The sequence below is a fragment of the Mustela putorius genome, unplaced genomic scaffold, assembly GCF_011764305.1.
Source record: "Mustela putorius furo isolate JIRA1106 unplaced genomic scaffold, ASM1176430v1.1 tig00000873_pilon_pilon_pilon, whole genome shotgun sequence".
Lineage (NCBI taxonomy): Eukaryota > Metazoa > Chordata > Mammalia > Carnivora > Mustelidae > Mustela > Mustela putorius.
This window is the reverse complement of record NW_025421504.1, coordinates 108,592-129,067: the sequence shown is the minus strand read 5'-3', so window position 1 is coordinate 129,067 and position 20,476 is coordinate 108,592. Positions and strand designations below refer to the sequence as shown.

Below are 20,476 nucleotides of genomic sequence, written 5' to 3'. Positions count from 1 at the left end.
GACTTCAACACCTCACTTGCTTGAAGGCCTGGAGCACCCCCATTCCTGCTTCTGCTCTGGACGCGCAGGTTCCTGGACTCACGGGTGTTGACTGGCCATGGTGCGTGCACAGAGGCCCAGGGGGCTGCAGAGGATCGCCCCCGACCCCCCGCCCCTGACGGCATCAGGGATGCTGGCTGGGAATTCCAGCACAAGCAAGGTGGCCGGCACCCTCCAGGGCCCCTGCCTGAGATGGTGGTCTCTGGTACCACCCAGAGGGGCCGTGTTTCTTACACTGCATGTTGTGGAGACAACAGGGAAAGCGCAAACCCTCACCTCAGTGTGCTGAGGGGTCCCATCTCCCCGTGTGCTCAGGGTACCAGCACAGTGTCTCCGTTCTTTATTGTCCTGGCAGCTGGCGACGGCAGGTGTGCAGGGGCAAAGCCTCTGCGACTTTCAAATGGTCGGATGGAAAATGTACACACACGGGGCATCTGGGGGCTCGGCTGGTGAAGTGGCCGATGTTTGGTTCCGGCTCAGGTGATGATCTCAGGGTCATGAGATCGAGCCCTGCACTGCTGCACAGGGGGGTCTGCTCAATATTCTCTCCCTCTGCCTCTCTCCCTACTCACGTGTGCTTTCTCCATCTAAAATAAATCTTTTTAAAAATTATTAAAAAAAAAAAGAAAACATGCAAATGTGTGCACACAGACACACAGAGAAGCACCAATTCTATTACTGCTGAGTCGGAGGGTCTCAGTGCCAGGGTCGCTGGACACTCACGCAGCCTCAGACTTGCCACGGGCACCGCAGGGACAGGAAATGGTGACTGCCGTGTCAGACACTCCCCAGCCCTGAAGGCAGTGGGATGGAGTCCTTTCCTCAGAGGCTGGTTCAGCCAGGGGACCGAGCTGGGAGCGGCCCACGTGGGCTCTACAGGGAGGCATGGGGAGCATCTAAAGGGACCCTATAAAGATGCACACATCTGACCAGCCATACTGGATGCTCCATCACGTCCGTGTCTCACACAAATTCACCTTCTACTGCAGTTGGTCCCTCCTGAGTCCACCTTGTGGAGGCTGGGGGCCCTCCTTCCTGGCGGGGTGCTGCCTCGAGGGAATCTGGATGCAGAGGCATTTCCATTGGTGTGACAGCTGTGGGATCACCACGGGTCGCCACTGTGGGGCCAGTGGTCTGCTCAGGGACAGCAGAGTGAGGTGCCATCGAGATCTGAAGGCCCCAAGTGGCCGTTGTCAACAGCAGTGTGGCAGGGTGCACGGGTAATACTATCACTTCAGCCGCGCCCCACGGCTGAGCCCCAGACCAACCCAGGGCGGTCACCACACACCTGCACACCTGGCCGGTTGGCCTGGGCACACCCACGTCCGGTGCCTGGCCCCATGGGCAGTGGGTGGGGGTGGAGCCCCTCGTTTCCCAGCCCAGCCGGCTGCTCACTTTCTCACTCCCACCTTCCTCCGCACAGACAGCAGACTGTGCTGGCAAATTAGGTTAGGGTGGCATTCAGGTGAGAGTTACTGGGTTGAGGCTGGCTGGCTTGGTTTACGTCTAATTACATGTTACTTGTTGCAATTGCTAAACATAAGTCACAAGCGTTTGACCACAATTACAGTAATTATGTCCCTACGAGAAGGTCAGCAAAAATGACCTCAGAGGGGAAGTGGTGTGACAGCAGTTACTCCGGAGGCCGGGGGTCTGAGCGTAGAGGGCCCTGGGTCACGCTTGATCCTGCCTCCTAGGCAGGTCGAGCGCTGGGGGTTTTCATACGGACAGCAAAGGGCAAGGTGGAGAGGGGATCGTAGGAAGTTTCTGGAAGCTTCTGGCTGATTCTTCAGTGAGCAGAGTCCGGTGACCTGTCATTTGGAATAACAGAACGACCATCAATACACACTTGAAAACCTCGAGACAGGGCAGAAAATAAAAGTGTTTACATGGTTCGATCACGTTCGTGGCTCAAAGAACTTGTGCCGTGGGGAGCACGCTGGGGAGCCGGCCGCCACAAGAAGGCCTGGACCCTGCCAAGAGCCAGGTTGGCAGCTTGAGTTTGATCTACAGAGCCAGGCCTACCATGACCACCTGGTAGGAGGCTTTACTGTGGCAACATCACCCTGACCGTTGAGACACCACCCTCCTGGCAATAACTGAGACCCAGAAAGAGACCCTGACCACACAGCCTCTGTGAGCCAGACCAGGGAGGAGCCACGTCTGACCCACGTACCACCCAGGGCACCAGCACCCACCCTGACACTCGAGTCTGGGAGAGGGTGCAGCCCCTCCAACCCCCGCCCCGGTGAGCGTTAGGCACACAGTCATAATCCTGGTCCTGGTCACACTGGAGGCTACCGCTGCTGCTGTGGGGTGTGGGGAGCTCTCTCTGCCTGGCCACGGCCTGCCTTCGGAGACTGGCCCGGGTCAGGGGCCACTGCCCTGGAACTCATCACAGAAACAGGCCCGGGAGGCATCTAGTAAACATTTCTTGAGTGAAAGGCAGGTGACAAGGGAATGTTGATACAAACCCGAATCTGGGCCACAGACTTGACCCACCGCACACACGCTTTGTGGGGGGCCTGTGGGGTGGGGTGGGTGGCGACGTGGGCCAACGACCGGCACCTGTCCTCCATCGTGACATGCCCCTCCTAGGGCACGCTGAGTTGTGCTGGGGGCTGCTGTCACCACTGAGCCCGTGACCAAGCCCTGCGTCCTGTTCCTCTGGTCGAGGCAGGTACTGGGGCAAGAGGGTGGGGCACCATGGTGGCCATCACCTGGGGTGGGGCAGGGTCCCTTCACGAGCAGGTGCAAAGGGGCAGCTCTGCCTCTGTGACACCAGCAGGGGCTGGTCTTGCTCTCCACCTGCCAACACTCCCTCCAGTGTCTGGAGGACAAGAGAGCCTAGGAAGTCCCCGGGTGTTGTTCTGGACGCCACGATGCCCACTGCCTTCCTACTGTGGTGGGGCTCAGGTGCCTCTGAGGCCTCTTGCTGGGCTTCACTGGAGACATGCTCCCTGGGAAGTGACCCCCAGCCATCCACGGGTGAGCTCGCTCCAAAATGCCCTTCCTGCAGGGAGGACCCATGTTCCTAGTGGGCAAGGACCCTTCTGGTTCCGATTCAATCCCACAGGGGCTTCTTTGTTCCTGCCTGGGCCCCAGGGGATGAAGTAGGGCAGGTGGTCCCTGGGAAGCACCAGACAGTCATGGCCCCCCTCACCCTTTGTCCCCAAGCCCAAAGCTGATGTGCCCCCAGAGAGCCTGACACCATGGGCGCCAGGGACACATTTAGGGGACATTTCATCACAGGATCAGGAGGAGTCAGAAGCCGCACTTTGCCAGGCACACATGTGCCCAGGAAGCCCTGAGAGTGGCGGAAGCCTAACCCTTCCCAGGAGCTGAGTGGAGACCCAGGAACCAGTTTTGCAGCCAGGGCCCCACCCCACGGCTGACTGGTGGCTCGTCAGCAGGAGGGAAATCTGGAAATTCCTGCTTCAGAGACCCTCAGGAATCTGGAGGCACCTGTGTCCCCAGAAGGGAGGGCCCGTCACAGAGCCTGAGGTCTGAGAGCAGCAAGGCCAGGCCCTTCCCAGATGCTGCTGGACCTGTCCAAGAGCACTGTCGATGAGCAGCATTCCAGCAGCGCGTGTTTTCAATTAGTAGGCTCACTACTAACAGAGCAAAGAGGTCCCATGTACTTCCCCCATCCCCCATTATTAACATCTTGCATTAGTGTGTAGGTTGTTATAATCAATTAGCTGATAGTGACATATTACTGACAAAAGGCTGCACTGTTCAGTCTTGTGTGTTCTATGGATTTGACCACTGCATGTCCCGTAGGCACCACTGTATAGTCCTAGCTTTAGGGAAGTGGACCTGGGCACAGGTGGTTTGGCAGTCCTCCAGCTCACAGAGCCCTGAACTAGGATGGGAAACAGCTCCTCACTGCCCCAGAGATGGTCTCTGCCCATTGGTCCTATGAAGCCTTCTGAAACGTCCCTCAGGCCAGGAGCACTCAGTCTCAGCACCTGTAACATGAGGGGCCTAAAGCTGCCCCTGCCCCTGCCCCGGAGTGGACCTTGGACACTGACAACCCTGTCCGGGAAGACCTCTGGGTACAGGGGGCTACAGAGCTGCGGGGACATGGCTGTGGGTGAGAGGTGGTTGCAGTTTCCAGACTCACAACCAGCAGGTTCCTCTACCCAGAGGCCTGGGGAGTGGTTTCACTTCACCCACTTGTGACAGCACTTCTGCACCCAGGTACCTGCAGGGAAGGGGCCAGGGCACACACTTCAAGGGGGTGGGGGTGGGGTGAGGGCTGCAGGACGCCCCCAAGCCTGGAATGGACTCCTCAGCCTCAAAACTGTCTGTGGGTCTTGTGGTGACATCCCTTCTTATGCCTGGGCAGGACCCGAGGTCTTGACCTACCCAGTCCAGGGCTTCTCTAGATAGACCCTTCAACTGTAACCACCTTCGGGGCCTCTGACTTCTCTGCCCGGGGCTCCTGGCTGCTCTCAGTTTAGCTGTTTGGGGGCCCGCAGACGAGACCTCTCCAGAGGGTGACAATTCCATCCAAGGACATTTTTAACCCTCTGACCAGACCAGAAGGGTACAACGTACAGACCAGCACGTGGAAGAGGTCACTCCCTTCCCCAAAGCTCACTTGAAATTCCTCCTGAAATGTTTCTTGGCTGGACAAAGAATATGAAAACAAGGTCTGGTTTCTCCATCGCTTGATGCTGTTTGAGGCTCTGGAGCTCACACCAACACCAGAGCATTGGGGAAAGCAGAAAAGCCTGCTTTTGTGAGCACAGAGGTGGCTATGTGGAACTCCATGGGTCCCTCCCTCTGCTCGGAAGACCCTCTGCTCCAGGATGATGACCAGGTAGGCTGGGAGACCTGGGAGCCCTCCACCCATCCTCTAGCCAGACCTAGCCCTGGCTCCTGGCATCAGGCCCCCGAGCCAGAGGAGGACACCTTTCCCAACAGAGCTGGGGCTGCTGAGGTTCCTCTTGTGTCCCTCACAGGATGTTAGGCACATGGTGACCGCAGTGACTAGCCGGTGAAGGAAGCCACCCTGATCACACTGTACGTCACCAGCGGGTACTGCTAGGACAGGGGTCTCAGCGCTAGATTGTGCACACAGGGGCATCTGGCAGTGTCTGGAGACAGTAGGGGTTGCCAATCCTGTGTGTGGGGCGGGGGTGGGGTGGGGTGGGTGGGTGATGACATTTAGAACATAGCGACCAGGATGCAGCTAAAATCCTGCAATGCACCAGATGTCCCCAGGGGGAATCCAGTCTGAGGGGGTGAAGCGGGTACTAACCCATCGAGGGTGGGGCTGGTGAGGACCAGCAGGCAGAGCTCCGCCGTGACGCACAGGCGCTGTGGCCCAGAGCCCTCTGCGGAGGGGGTACTCCAGAGTCCACGGTGCGCTCAACGGTGAGTTGGCCCCATCACCAGCCGCAGCTGGGTCTCCCCTGCCCCGTGGGTCGCAGAGCAGGACCAAGTCTGAACCTCTGCAAAGCACGCTCCGATTCTGCGTGGGTTTGGATGCCAGGAACATCCCAGATGGGACACGGGTCACACCGCAGCGGCAAGGCCAGGAGCCGCCACCACAGCCCCGCGGCCATTCCCGGCTCAGTCCGCACGACGGGGTCACAGCACCGCGGCTGAGGACGGATCGGCGGGCCGGGCGCCGGCTCGGGTCTGCGTGCACTTGGGGTCCCCGTCCCGCATCGCACCCGCCGGGACGCGCTGGCGCCCCGTCCTTCTCCGGCCGGGGCGTCCCGCAGATCCTTCTCCGGGTCCCTCGAGCCGCTTCCCCTCTCGGCGGAGCCGCCCCCCGACCCCCGGCCGGGCACGCAGGGCGCGGGGAGCGGAGCGCGCACTCGGGGCGGAGTTCCGGCGCGCGGGGCGGGCCCGGGGCGGGGGCGGGGGGCGGAGCGGCCGGCGGACCCGCCCCCCAGCTGAGCGGGGACCCGGACGGCGGACTCGCCTGCCTCAGAGGCTCGGGTGGCGGCGGCGGGGCGCGGCGCTCTTCGCTCCACTGCGGCTGCTGCAGCGGCTCGGGTGGCCCCGGCTGCGGCCGGGATGGGCGGGCGGCCGCGCGGGGGGCGCGGGGGGCGCACGACGTGACTCGCCGGGACCTGCAGCCCCGCCCGCCCGGCCGGCCGGCCGCGCCGGGCGGAGGGTCTGCTCCGTGGGCGCGGACGCGGGGTCGGCGCCGGAGCGGGAGCGGGAGCATGCGGGGCGCGGCGCGGGCGGCCCGGGGGCGCGCCGGGCAGCTGTGGCCGCGGCCCCCCGCCCCGGGCCCTGGCCCGCCGCCGCCGTTGCCGCTGCTGCTGCTGCTGGCCGCACTGCTGGGCGGCGCGGGCGCGCAGTACTCGAGCGACCTGTGCAGCTGGAAGGGGAGGTGAGTCCGCGCGGCGAGACCCCGGCCCGGGTCCACCGCCCTCCCTTCGCGTGCGCTGCCCTCCCCGGCCCGCCGACCGTGCGGGGGCGCGGCCCGGGCGGGGACTCGGGCGCCCGCTCTCCGGGCTGAGTCCAGTCCCCGTCGCCCCCGCCCCCGGGTCTAGAACAAAAGAGCCCGCGGCGTCCGGGTGCCCCGGCTCGGAGGACGCCCAGGGGGAGGTGCGCCCGCCGCGCCGCGGGGTCGGTCCCGACCCGGCAGCCCACTCGCCCCGCGCCGACCCCGCACGGGCGGGGGTCGGTCCTCCGGCCCTTCCCGGCTCTGCCCGCGGCGAGGACTTGCGCGCCCCGGGCGGGAGGAGCCGGGCCTGCGCTCAGGGCCGAGCGGGAAGGGCCGGCGGGTCCGCGGGAGGGAGCGGGGGGCTCGGGCGGACAGAGCCGGGCCCGGCGCGGACCGCGGCGAGGACCACGCCTGTGCGTGCGGAGACCCGCGGGCGGACACCTGTGCGCGGGCCGAGCGCTGGCCCGGCCCGGCGCCCCCCGCCCCGTCCCCGCCCGGGACCCGGTGAAGGTCAGGCCGCCCTTGGCAGCGCGCGCGCTGGGCTCGGCGACCCCCCCCCCCCATGCCCCTCCGCTGTGGCAGCCGAGGACTTTTTTTTAAACTGAAGTGTGACAGGCAGAAAGGAGTGCAAGTCACAAGTGTGCGCGGGCGGGGCGCCTGAGGGCACAGCGCCTGGGGTGAGAAACCGCCATCGCCGAGGGCGCCCTCGGCCCCGCGGCAGGCAGCTCGCAGCTGGAAAACCGAGTTTCGTGCGGGTGAAGGAGTTTGCAGAGGGCGAGGGGCGTCTCCTTCTCCGAAACTGCGGGCGGGGGCTGCCGGTGGCTCTCCGCGTGGGGTGTTCCCCGGAGCAGAGCCTCTGCGCGAGCCCCTTGGCCTTGACGTCTGATGGGAAGCCTCCCGCAGGCTCACACCTCACGCAGGAGGGGATCCCGGGGCTGTTCAGAGTGAAGACAGTTTTCCGAGAAGGCCGGGGTTGTGCCAGTGTGCTGGGCTCTGCGTCAGCAGGGCCGCTGCTGGTCATCCTGGGTACTTACAGACTGGCAAGTCCCCTGCTCCCCACTTCCCACCCCTCCTAGAGCCAGGGTCCGCGGCTGCGGAGGCTGGGCCTTGTGGTGGCCTTCCTCCCCGCCACACCAACTCCCTGCACACGCCAGAGCAGGGATGGAGGAGCTGAGACGGGGCCGCGAGCTTGGAGCTCTGGGGGAGGGTTGGCCTGGAGAATGCTGGCGCCAGCCGTGAGCTGGCCGGGAGCCTCCGACTCTGACACACTCTTCCAGGGCTGCCCTTTCCCCCACGCTGGTAATTAAACTCCCTGTTTTGCAGCTTCTGCTGGATGAATCAGTGCACCCCAAACTGAGGTCTAGGGTGTCCTCCTTCCACAGATCAGAAACAGACCCGGTCCCACCGCGGGAGCCTGGGTTTCCAGAGGGGCTGACATCCTGTCAGGCTCTGACCGGCGCTCCCTTGCAGACCCCTCCGATCCCCAGGACAGCCGTCCCCTTCCAGGCATAAAGTCCTCTGAGGACCAGGGAGCTCCGGGACCCAGCAGGTGTCTGTATCCCCTTCTCGACTTGCGAGAAGCAGGGGCACTTGCCTGCCACCCTTCTGTCTCCATCATTGCTGACATACCCCTGGTTCTGGACTCCCTCCAGCTATCCTCAGTCAGCCCAAAGGCAGAGTCCGGCAGGGGCTGCCACAGTCGGAGCTGGAGAGAAGACAGGGCCAGGCCACACTCCTGGAACACAAGGCTCCCTTCGCAGTATCCTCGCTGCCCCAGCGATCAGTATGCCTCGCCGATCAGCTGATAGATCCTTGCCGTGGGAATCCAAGCGTGCTGATCTGCCTGCTGACCCCCAGAACATTTATGACTTTTTATGAGCTGTTCTAAAGACAGCACAGGGTGGTGCGAGTCCCGATGCGCTGGGTGGATTCTGATCCCCTGATAGGAAGGGAGTTTCTGTTTATGACACTGGCTACTCACATTTGACAGGCTGAAATGCATTTCTGGGTGTTTCCAAGCAGTGAAGCAGGAGGTTGTGCAATCCCCGTCCCGTGAGCAGGGGCGGGACAGCACCCTGATCTTTATTAGGCTGTGGTCATAAAGGTGGACCACGAACCTTCCCACCACCACTGGCAGGGGTGTGGGTCCCTCACACCTGGCCTCATTCTCCTGCTGGGTGGGAAATGAAAGCTAACTCCAGTTCTCGTTTCTCCCTCGATCTGAACGTTCCTCCTGACTTGTAAACAGGAGACCACCCCTTACTCCTGGTGCCTCCGGGGGTCCGGGTTGTGGGTGTGAGGGGGGTGGGCCCTGCTGCCCCCACACTGGCCTCTCCAGAAAGTCTGATCAATTTGGAATGTGCTGTCCTTTCCATGAGGGTGCCCCTTAGGTGTGTCCACCTGGGGAGTGACACTTGCAGACTCCTTTTTTTGGGAACGGTGCGTGAACCCAGTTTAAGTAATCCTGGAAGCAGTCTGTGTCCTCAGCTCCCTGAAGCCCTAGGGTTATGCTCGTCCACACATATGGCTAGAGCCGCGTTCCCCCCTGAGGCCGGCCAGAGCCACATTCCCCGTACTTTTTAGCTTCATCCCATCAGAAACCAGTTATTTTATTTTTGTCTGATGGGCGTGCTCTGAGGCTCACAGGTGCCAGCATCGTGATGTCACAGATAGGGCACATTTTTGCTTCTCCAGCAATTTTGCAGAAACAGACGTTTTTTCAGGTTTTGCTGTGGTGCTGGAGATTTAGAGCGAGACAGTGAGCCCTTGGCTTCATTAAAGACCCGTTGGGGTCCCAGGCCGAGAGACTGGTGGGTCTGCTGGACGGGGTTGATGTCTTACATCGCACACGCTGCTTGCCTTTGTGTGAACACCCGTGTCGAGTGCCTGGTCGGACTCTCGGTCGTGTCTGTGCTTCAGGAGAGGGGAGAGGCAGAGCAGAGCCCCATGTTGGCCGTGGACTCTGGGGCGGGTGTAGACCCTTCCCTGGGGCCAGTGAAGACGTTAGGTGAAGGGTGAAGTAACAGGTGCCCTATTTCTTCTCTGCCCCCCTGCTTGCTGTTCCTGGCCCTCTTTTAGTAGAGGGACTTAGGAATAAATGGGGCCATGTGCACCACACAAGATGTCCAGGCTGATAGGTGCAGGCTGGGGATGGCAGCCCAGCCCCCAGACTCAGGTCCGCCTCTCCCTGGGGAGCCATGGTTGGTCACCTGTCCCCACAAGTGTTCCCTCTGCCCCTGCCCAAGATGTGGGTGGGGGGTGGACCTCCCGGTATCCCCCTCCACTGTTTGGATTAAGTGACTCGGTGAGAGGGATCCAAAATCTCTGGTATGGGCTTTCTTTCCCTTGAGCCCCAGGGCCCCCTCCCCCCACAGAGAGGGAAGTGAAGACTTGGACAGGATGGTTTTTATGGGGGAGAGCTTTGAGGATTGGTGTCTGGGCATGGGGCAAGTGTCCAGCTGCTTCTTGAGGCTGGAGACAGGAGAGGAGGCACACTATGATAAAGTTTGTTTTGGCTGCGTAAGAGCAAAGCTGATTATAGTCATCTGTATCAACCACTCACCATTTAGTCTAATTTTTTCACACAGCACTATAATTATGCTCGTCCGCACATATGTGTCAGATGAGCTTATGGGAGTTTTATTTGACTATGATTTGTAAGTCTGTTCTGTGCAGCCCTGGTAGGCGTCTGAGGCTGAGCCGGCTGCTAGTGACCCAGGGCCTTGTGGGGGCAGGGAGTGGGGTTAGGAGGGGGGGTCACCTCCTCGACACCTCCCTCTGATGTGGTCTGCAGGATGACTGAGCAGCCCCAGCCCGCAGCTGGCTTTCGTATGAAAAGTGAGGTTTTTTGGAGCCCAGGGTGTGAGTCACCAACAGTAAATGCAAACCATATGTTACGTGTTTTCTCCTCTGTAGAAATGGTTTCTGGTAACTCACTCAGGCCAGAGCACTGAATATAGCATTGTTTATGATACACAAAAATCCTAAGAATGTGGGTGAACCTGTCTGAGATCTGATCAGAACCAAATTTCGTGTAATAAAACACTCGGTTGAAGTCACTGGTTGAGTTCCGGGGCTGTTTGGCGGCTCTGACGTAACCATCGGCACAAGCTGACATTCGCGTTAGAATTTGGAGTAGAGGAAGCTTTAACATTTTTGAGGGTTTCAGTTTCTTGAAAACATAAGGTAATGACTTTACTCCAGACCTGTTTCACCAAGAGTGTAGCACACTTCATATTTTCCTATTTAATGTTTATTGGGAGTGAGGTGAACGTGGCACGCAGAGCTTCTCCTTGGGAAGACCAACTGTCCACTCACTGTTTGTGTCTCTCTCCCTGTGGCTTCTGCACGCAGTCCCCGTGGTGTCTGTCCCCTGGGGTGGACCCTCACCTTAGCTTTGTTTCTGGCTTTCATGCTGTTCGAGTTTGTTTTTATTTTTTTAAGATTTTATTTATTTATTTGATAGACAGATAGATTTATTTATTTGATAGACACGAGTTTGTTTTTAAAAATACAGTTGGCAGGGCGCCTGAGTGGCTCAGTTGGTTAAGCAACTGCCTTCTGCTCAGGTCATGGTCCCAGAGTCCTGGGATCGAGTCCCACATGGGGCTCCCAGCTCTATGGGGAGTCTGCTTCTCCCTCTGACCTCCCCTCTCGTGCGCTTTCTCTCTCTCTAAATAAATAAATAAATATCTTAAAAAAAATACAGTTGGCAGTGCGGAATCTTCAGGGCTTATTTTTTTTAATTTAATTTAATTTTTTAAAAAGATTTTATTTATTTATTTGACAGACAGAGATCACAAGTAGGCAGAGAGGCAGGCGGAGAGAGAGGGGGCAGCAGACTCCCCGCTGAGCAGAGAGCCCGATATGGGGCTCGATCCCAGGACCCTGGGATCATGACCTGAGCCGAAGGCAAAGGCCTTAACCCACTGAGCCACCGAGGCACCCCTTCAGGGTTTATTTTTAAATTTTGTTTGTTTGGGGTCACCTGGGGGGCTCAGCCGGTGACGCGTCTACCTTCAGCTCAGCTCAGTTCGTGGTCCCAGAGTCCTGTGTCGGGCTCCCTGCTCTGCCGGGAGTCTGCTTCTCCCTCCACGGCACCCCCTGCTTGTGCTCTCTCTCTCTCACTTGCTCACTCTCTTTCTCAAATAAAGAAAATCTAAGAGCAGAGGAATGGGCAGTGGCTCCATCCCAGGACCCCGAGATCATGACCTGAGCCAAGGGCCGACTCAATACTCGAGGGCGCCCCCCCGGGGACCCCAAGGTTTACAGATGAAAGTGCCATCGAGCCGTCTCTCTAGGGAACACACAAGCATGCTTGTCTGGAAGGTGCTGAAGATAAAACTCACCCACAGCCTCCAGCCCCCAGGGCTTCCCTCCCTCACTGGGGCAAGCAGACGGGCCCCTTGTGCTCACACTCGGAGGGAATCTGCCGCCCTTCCCGGCCCTCCACAGGTCACCAGGAACTTGGGTTGGTGGTTGGGTCCTGTGTCCTTGTCATGTTCCAGAAGTTCTGCCTCCGTGGTCCTTGCCTCCACAATGCAGGGAACCTCAAGGACACAGGCTCCCGGTGCCCCGCTGAAGGCTGGCACACCCAGGTGCCGAGGTGTGAGACACCCGGGGCCTCCGCCGCCGCCGCCCGTCTTGCAGCGACTTTCTGGGGTGGGCCTGCCGGAGGGGCCTGGCCGCGGGGCCCTGCGTGACCCCTCCCCAGACCAGCGGGGCCGGGCACAGGGGACGGCCGCCTGCACGAGGGTGGGGGCTGCTTGGGCACCTGGGCTGGCGAGGCCACACGTGTGCGCTGACGCGTGTCCGCCTCCCCCCGCAGCGGGCTGACGCACGAGGCCCACAGGAAGGAGGTGGAGCAGGTGTACCTGCGCTGCGCCGCGGGCTCCGTGGAGTGGGTGTACCCGACGGGGGCGCTCATCGTCAACGTGCGGCCCAACACCTTCCCGCCCCCGCGCCTCCAGACGCTATGCATCAAGCCCCTCAAAGGCTCCTCGGGGGCCAACATTTATTTGGAGAAAACTGGAGAACTGAAGCTGCTGGTCCGGGACGGGGACCGTGGGCCTGGCCGGGTGAGCTGCTTTGGCTTCGAGCACGGTGGGCTCTTCGTGGAGGCTGCGCCCCAGCAGGACATCAGCAGGAGGATCACGGGCTTCCAGTACGAGCTGACCGGCCGGCCCGCAGGCTCGGACCTGCACGCTCTGTCAGGTGGGTGGCGTGCTCTGGCGGTGGGGTGGGAGGGGCTTCAGGACAGCCTCGGGGCGCCCGCCAACAGCCCGCGGGGTGGAGGGGCGTTGGGCGCACGGTGCCCCCTTGGCTCTCAGGGACTGCGTCTGAGCCGCAGCCGCGGGTGGGTAAGACCACGATCCCGGCTCCCTGCCGTGCTCGGCTTCTGTGCCGTGGGGCCTGTAACGGGCAAGGGTTCCCTGGCGTCTCTCCTGGTGTATGGACTAGCTGCGTGTTTCTGATGTCAGGCCCCCGACTTGGCGAGTTCTGGGTGGGAGCCAAGCCTGGTTCGCGCTCCAGGGTAATGCAGGGCCTGAACTGGGGGTGCTGGTCCCCGGCTCTGGGGGCGTTTTGTGGGTTATCCCATGTGGAGTGGCGACAAGGGCAGCGTGCCAGGAGAGGGGCTGTGGGTAGAGGAACCAGGCAGGGCAGGGATGCCCCTGGGGGTCTTGGGAAGCTCCCAGGGCGTAGCTCTGGATGGAGGCTCTCAGCAGCCACGGGGCAGGGGTGTGCACGGAGATACTGAGTTGGTTTTAGATTGTCCTGCGTTTTCCCCTTTGGGGCAGGCAGCCAACTTGCAGGGTCCTGTGTGGAGGGTAGTGTTGGTCTCTGAAAAGTCCCAGAGGCAGAGACCAAAGACAGGTGAGTGCCCCAGGAGCTCTCGCATGGCCTAGGACTCACCCCTCATGCCCCACCTCACCCAGCTGCCTGACTGCCTAGGTGCACGAGTCCTTGTCTTTTAGAGGAGCCCAGGCCAAACGTCTCGCCCTTGCTTCATGGCACAGGTGATCTCACGGGCCCCTCGCATGTGGGGACACCATCCGTGTCAGTTCTGAAGCTGCTCAGCAGCAAGGTGCCTCCCGGCAGTGGGAAGATGTGAGCAGGTTCCACGGAGGGCGTCCCCAGGAAACCATCTGGCCCAGGTGATGGTCAGGCAGGGGTGATGCTGGTACCCCACAGTATCACGGGGCAGTTCCAGCAACTGTCAGCAGTGCTCAGGCAGAAACACCTGGTTTGGGGGGGTAGGCCATCCCCAGGAAGAGTATAATCTCCACATTTTAGTGGAGATAAATAAAAGATTTGAAGATGGGGAGAAACAGATGTGCTAACAGATGTCCCCATTTTATTGTTCTGCACTCTTGGCTCAGATCACTTTCCAAAACTTCAGTCTCTCTCAAAGTAAACTAGTATCTTAGAAAACATCAGTGTGGGACTTCCAGGTAGGACCCCCCCCACCCAGTACCTGACTGCCCAGGTAGGCCCCCTACCAGTGCCTGATCACCCAAGTAGGACCCCCCCCCCGTCCCCAGTGCCTGACTGCCCAGGTAAGACCCCTCCAGTGCCTGACTGCCCAGGTAGGCCCCTGCTGTACCCCCCCAGATGCTCAACTAGGGCTCAAACTCAGGAAGGTGACGGTAAAAGCTACTGTAAGTCTCAGGATCTGAATGAAATTTTTTTTTTTTTAAAGGCTTTATTTATTTATTTGACAGACAGAGATCACAAGTAGGCAGAGAGGCAGGCAGAGAGGCAGGCAGAGAGAGAAGGAAGCAGGCTCCCTGCTGAGCAGAGAGCCCGATTCAGGACTTGATCCCAGGACCCTGAGATCATGACCTGAGCCGAAGGCAGCAGGTTAACCCACTGAGCCACCCAGGCATCCCAGGACCTGAATGAAATTTTAACCGCAACAGTCTTTCTCTTGATCACCAGCTCTAGGGTGGGTGGGACCCAGCCTCACCATGGGGGACCTAGAATAAATTCACAATAAAAACAAAATGTGAAAAAATCCAGTCACTGAATTCGGTGTTTCTGACTAGTGATGCTGGCTGAGAGGAGGGTGTGTGTTAGGAACTTGTTAGCACCATGCAGGAGACGGGGGGCAGCAGGGTCTGGGGATGCTGGTGTGTCCCTGCTCCCTGGGGTGCTTGCCTTTCATCAGGGGATGGGCCCCTAAGCCCTTAATGCTGGAGGAATGGGTACGTAATGTGGAATGTCAGCCATCTGGCCACGGTGACGTCCGCCAGGCCCGGCGGGCTCTCTGATGGCCGTGAGCCCTCGCTGCGGCGCTGACCCTGGTTGCAGCTGCGGGAGACTTTAGGGAGGTGGGTGGGCACCTGTGGCGTGCAGGTGTGCGTGAGCCCTCGGGCCAGGCGCCTGGGGGGCCCCGCCCTGTCCCTCCCTGATGAGTCACAGCTTCTGGTTTGTGCTGACTTGAGAGAAGAGAGAGGCTCCCGGGTGAGCCCTGTGTGGGAGGCTCCCGGCCCTGGACGTTTCTGCTTGGGAGTGTTTGTAGTGAATGCGGTCACCTAGTGGGCATTGGAGCTGAAAGTCAGCTTCCGGGTATGAACCAAGCAGCTCTGGGAGCCAAGAAGAGGCCAGAATGCAGAGGCAGACCTCCAGGCACAGGGCAAGCGGTGGGTGGTGGGAGGGGACGCCTGCCTGCGGGCTGGGGGACTTGGGACCAGGCGCCACACTGCAGGCGGGGTAGGACTCGCTTCCCCCCCCCCCTGCCCTGGGCCTTCCTCCTTCTCCGGGGGCCTCACCAGGGCCTCACCGCGTCATGCTGCTCTGCACGGTGCTGAAGAGATCTGGCAGGACACGAAAGGTGGGCATGGGGCCAGATCCAGGGCACTAGGGATGAAGCTCTGGGGCCATACCCGGGACATGTGCTGAGGTCTTACAGGGGAACCCAGCCGGGCCGTCCGGGGCCGTCCGGGGGCCGTCCTCCCCAGAGTCCCAGCCTCCTTGGGAAAACGGGCACCGCCAGGAGCCCCCACTGTCCAGTAGGGTCAGGCAGGATGGCTGAGGACTGGGTCTGGGTCTAGGGGGCAGAGACAGACCTCCTTCTTCTTGGTTTGCCTGGGGCAGCCCAGAAGGACTTCTGGTTCCAGGCTGTTGCACCACTTCTCAGGCAGCTGAAGAGCAGGGGTTCGCCGGCTTGGCCGCATCCATTGTTGAGGTTGAGCTCTGGGCTCTGTGTGATGCCTGCCCAGAGCAGGCCTCCTTGAGCAGATGAGGCGGGAAGGCGGTGGCGTTTTAGCCCCACAGCCAGAGGGGCGGGTGCCGGCTGTGACCCCACAGCAGTTACGCCCATGGAAACCGGGGAGCCTTGTGATGTGCGGGCAGCCTGGGTCCCCAGTTCTGATGGCCTGGGTGGGCGGGTGGGTACAGAGCCCTCCACTGGGGGGCCTTCCCGGCTCCGAGTTTGGTGGTGGCCCTGATGGGCTGGAATGGGCTGTGGGGAATGAGGAGCAAAGTTCAGAAGAAGTGAAAGAAGCCTCACTACGTCCTGGGGACAGAAAAGGAGAGAGAACTGGACCTTTTCCTATGGGTCACTTTGTTTCCTGCCTGGCTTCTCTGGCCACTGTAATTACTGGATAATTATTTCTCATTTTGCCCATCTCTGGCCTTTTGGAGTGGAAGGGTGTGGCCTCCTCCTGTGTCCTCCCCAGGACAGGGAGGGTTGGGAATAGGCCAGGAGGAGAAGCTGGTGGGGTTGGAGTTCCCAGGGCACAAGAGATGGGACTTGGGACAGCTGACCAGCCCGGGCCAGGGCCCCTGGGGCCATCTCGGGGGACACCAGTTGAGGAGGCCCCAGAGTCTTACCTGGCCTCAGCTCACACTGGCCCAGTTCCCGCTGTGTCCGCTTCCACCTGTCATGGGCCGCGCCCGCCAAGGCCCAGGTCGCGTCCTGGGCACAGTTTTTGCTTTGGGAACTGCATGTGTCCCTGGGCAGTCCCACTGCCAGAACAGGAGGTGGCCATCTGTGGCCCTGTCCTTGGCGAGGCCCCCCATTGTCTTCCCTGCCTGCACCCTGAACCCCCACTAGGTCCCTGTGGTAGCTCCCGCCGGTCTCCCCGACCCTGTGCTTCCCGTCTTCAGTTCATTTTGTGCGCGTTCCGGGGTAATCTCCCTAAGATGTCCATCCTCAGCCACCCCCTCTCCCAGAACTGTAAGCCCAGCTGGGCTGCCCCCTCCGCCCCATGTGCCCCTGCGAGAAACGAGGTTCGATGTGTCCGAAACCAGCGCCTTCCAGAGCCTTTAGGAGCACGGCTCCGATGCATAATTGTTTCCAGATTGCTTCTCTTGGCGTCCACAGACTGGATTTTCCAAGACGGTGACCTACGCTTCGTAAAACGCGAATTACGAGGCGAGTCTGCAGGGGGACTCTGCTAGCTCAGCTGGGGTGGCACTGGCTGACCGAGGCTTCCGGGGGGAGTCCTGCGGCCGGCCGGCTGCCCTCCCCTTGGCTGGGCATCAGCATATCTGTGGTGCTGGGGGCATGAGCAGGGCGGGCACACAGGACGGGTTCCTTGGCCGCTTGCGGGGTCCCAGTGCCTGTGTCCACAGAGACCTGGTTACTTGTGCACAGCCAGGCCAGGGATCTGAACCCAGGCTGTGGCCTGGGCCTTTCACTGCCCACGGCTGCCTCTGTGGCCTGAGATATGTCTCTGGAGAGTTTGTGTGGACCCGTGCCTCGTGCCCAGCCTCGCTTGCCGTACTGTGTGCCGGGCCCGGGGCCCTACTGGGGCCCCTCCCTTCTGGGTGACTGCTCTGGGAGGGGTCCCCACAGGCAGGCTGTGGCTGCCTCGGGATGGACTGCTGACCTGCCTTTTCCCACCTGCAGGGGCGCCCAGGGCTGGGTCTCTCACCCCTGGGGCACAGACATCCATCCCCACCCAGACCAGGACGACGAGGGCCAGTGCTCGGAGACTCACAGAGACACTGCGCTGCCCTGAGGGGCACAGAACCTGTTGGCTCATGCCCTGGGCCCCGGAGGGCCTCTCTGAGCTCCAGCTCCTCAGTGCCTGGCCCTGCCCCTTGCTGCTCACCCAGGTCTGGGTTTGGGAGGGTGACTGGTCAGTGTGTGGACAGGGTCAGCTTTGGCAGGGTCCAGCAAGGGCCAACACCACGGGTGTTCTGGGGCCTGTTCCAGCAAGACCTCATGCTAACCTTTCCCCGAGCGGGAGACTTTGTGCCAAACCCAAGGGACTCCGCATCGGAGTTGGAGGCCTTGAAAGGTGCGGTGAGAGCCCGAGTGTGCGCCCTCCCAAGTCCGGTGCTGGGTTAGGAGTGGGGCCGTGGTCTCGGGGAGGGTTGCCAGCGTGGGAGGCACTGCCCCCCCACAGTCTGTCTGGAGCTTCACCCCATGAGGAAGTGAGGGTGAAGGCTGGGGTGTGGGCCAGGCTGGGGCCGAAGTTCACAGGGCGAGGCCTGGCTTGGCTGGAGGACGCACCTGGGCTGCCGGGTTTGGGGCTCCTATGAGGTGGGTCTGCCCTGGACGGCGTTTGCAGGCAGGGGCGTGGTTGGAGGGTCCGGTGGTGTCTCGGGGAGGGCTGTGCAGAGGTGGAGGCTCGCTGGCCGAGAATCCCACAGCACGTGCAGGTGGCAGCGTCCCCCCATGCTCACAGAACCTTCCGCAGCCGCAGTGGTCCTCCTAGGCAGTGCCCTGAGCCACCAGTCCTGGCAGCAGACGGGGGCCTGGGGAGCAGGTGACGTGCAAGTGGCCGGTCACAGCATTCTGGGGTGCTGGTGGGGAGGCTGGAGTGAAGGTGACTTCTGCTGGGCTGGTGCAGGGCTGCAGCTTCAGACCAGCTCAGGTTGGTTTCCCGTGGGGCAGGGGCAGGCCACGTGGGGACCAGCACCGAGGCCAGCCGCCCTCAGGGTACGTGCCCTTCACAGCCACATCTGGAGCTGGAGGTGCCTGCTGGGTCGGTCAGCCCCCAATTGCGTGGCCGAGGTTCGGGTTCTCTGTCCTGTCCTGAGCTCAGAGCTCTTACAGGACCTGGCGAGCACGTACGGAGGCCTTTGTCCCGCAGACCCACTCCTGACCCTGTTCTCTGCCCGCAGCCCCGTGCCGCCCCTGTGGGGATGCTGAGGTACTGTTGGCCGTCTGCACCAGTGACTTCGGTAAGTGTCCTGGCTCCCCACGTGTAGGGAGCCCCCCTGGGCCTGGAGGACCTTCCAGGGCTCTCTTCCTGGGCAGGAGAGTGACTCTCTGTACCCCAGGGGAGGGGCCTGTCCGTAAGGCCAGGAGAGGGTCAGGTGGTCACCGAGCATTTTCCTCCAAACACGGATGCTAGCCTCACCTCAGAGCCCTGTTCTCCTCTGGGTCCCCTGCTGATTCTGTAGCAGGAGTTCCTGGCCCTGGAGGTCCGGGATCCTGGCGGGGGCAGGGGGCAGGGGCTGAGGTCGGGGACTCCACTGCGTGCTTGCGACAGTGGCACCAGCGCTCTCAGGCAGAGGGTGGAAGCCGTCCGCTGCATGCGGTGCTGGGGCCGGACAGGAAGCCAGCCCGGCAGGGCCTGGCTCCGAGCACTCCCGGCCCCAAGGTCCTGCATAGCCGGGGTTGGGGGCTGGGCAGGGTCCTGGGTGAGGGCCGGCTCTGCCAGCCCCTGCCCATCACCTCCTCCCCTCTGAGCTCTGCCACGCTGCCCCACTGGGATTCAGAGCCGCTGCAGGTCCCGTGTGCTAACTGGGGTCACCTGTCCTGTTCCAACTGGAAAGGGTGATGCACGGGTGGTTTCTAGCTCCTGTTTCTCCCCCTTACATGGCTGGGGACAACGATCTTTACCCGCGGCAGGGTCGGGGACAGCCCCTCTGGGCCTCATGCCTGTGAATTGTTCTTTTTAATGGGGTTTCCAGAGCGCAGGACCCGGGGTTGGCCCTGGCGCAGATGCCCCGGTGACCCCCTGACCCCCGTGTCCTTGTCTCTGCAGTCGTCCGAGGCTCTATCCAGAACGTCACTCACGCCCCAGAGCAGCAGGAGTCCACCATCCACCTGCACGTGAGCCGGCTCTACCGGCAGAAGAGCAAGGTTTTCTGGCCGGCTCCGGAGGGTGGCGGCTGGCGGGGCCGCGTGCTCACGCTGCTGGAGTGCGGCGTGCGGCCGGGACGCGGGGACTTCCTCTTCACCGGCCACATGCGCTTCGGGGAGGCCCGGCTTGGCTGTGCCCCACGCTTCAGGGACTTCCAGAGGCTGTACCGGGACGCTGAGGAGAGGGGCCTGAACCCCTGTGAGATGGGCACGGAGTGACGGGGGCACGGGGTGCTCGGATCGGGGCTCCTGGGGCTCAGGCCGCGGGGCACACGCCACGAGGTCCCAGCCGAGGGCTCCTTGACTGATGGGAAATGTAAAATGCAAACTAAGTTATTATATTTTTTTTAAAAAAAGAAAAGTCCATAGGAAACAAACTCCAGAGTCTTAAAATGCCTTGTGTGCCATTTGATACCGTTTTTCAAAGCACCTGACGTCCTTGCGCTCGGCTGGTGTGCCCGGAGCCCACGGAGGACACCCAGCGCCGGGCTTTGCACACCGCCTGCACACCGATCAGAGTTGTTTCTTGTGACGGAAACTGACGGAGCCAAATACGTATTTCTTGTTTTGTTTTTGCTTTTCAAAGAATGTGCTTTACTGGCCGTGGTCCCTTTTGGGCTGCAGGCTGTTTCCATTCCAGAGAATAAAGGCCAGCATCTGATGGAGCCGTGGTGCGTGGTCCGCAGCCCGGGGCGGGTGTGCATGGCCCCAGACTGGGGTCAGGCCTCTCTTGGGGGCAGCTCACCCGAGGGAGCCCCGCAACCCTGTTGTGGGGTCTGCTGTGGGGTCAGGGCCTGTCCCGGAGGCAGCACACCTGAGGGAGACCCAGCGGCCCTGTTGCTCCTGGCTCTTCATTCCGGGCCCGACTCTAAGTGAGGCTGTTACTCTCGTGCTTCAGAAAACACCACCGCGCCTCAGCTCTCCCTCCCACCTCGGTCCGCCTTAGCATCGGTCTTCCCATTCCCAGTAGCCCAGAT

General features: G+C 61.3%; 1 protein-coding gene and 1 long non-coding RNA gene across 2 annotated transcripts; one reads left to right on the top strand and one right to left on the bottom strand.

Annotated features, from left to right (window-relative positions):
- Positions 1-358: 358 nt before the first annotated feature.
- Positions 359-5,867, bottom strand: LOC123393509. The gene is made up of 2 exons (XR_006608282.1): positions 5,309-5,867; positions 359-1,850 (listed from the first exon to the last, which is right to left on the bottom strand). It is a non-coding gene; the product is annotated as an uncharacterized LOC123393509 (long non-coding RNA).
- A 126-nt stretch (positions 5,868-5,993) lies between these two features.
- Positions 5,994-20,164, top strand: METRNL (meteorin like, glial cell differentiation regulator). Its single transcript, XM_045085594.1, has 4 exons — positions 5,994-6,397; positions 12,282-12,667; positions 18,533-18,592; positions 19,402-20,164. The coding sequence occupies exons 1-4, from the start codon at positions 6,228-6,230 to the stop codon at positions 19,716-19,718; spliced, it is 933 nt and encodes a 310-aa protein (XP_044941529.1). The 5' UTR covers positions 5,994-6,227; the 3' UTR covers positions 19,719-20,164.
- The last annotated feature ends 312 nt before the right edge of the window (positions 20,165-20,476 follow it).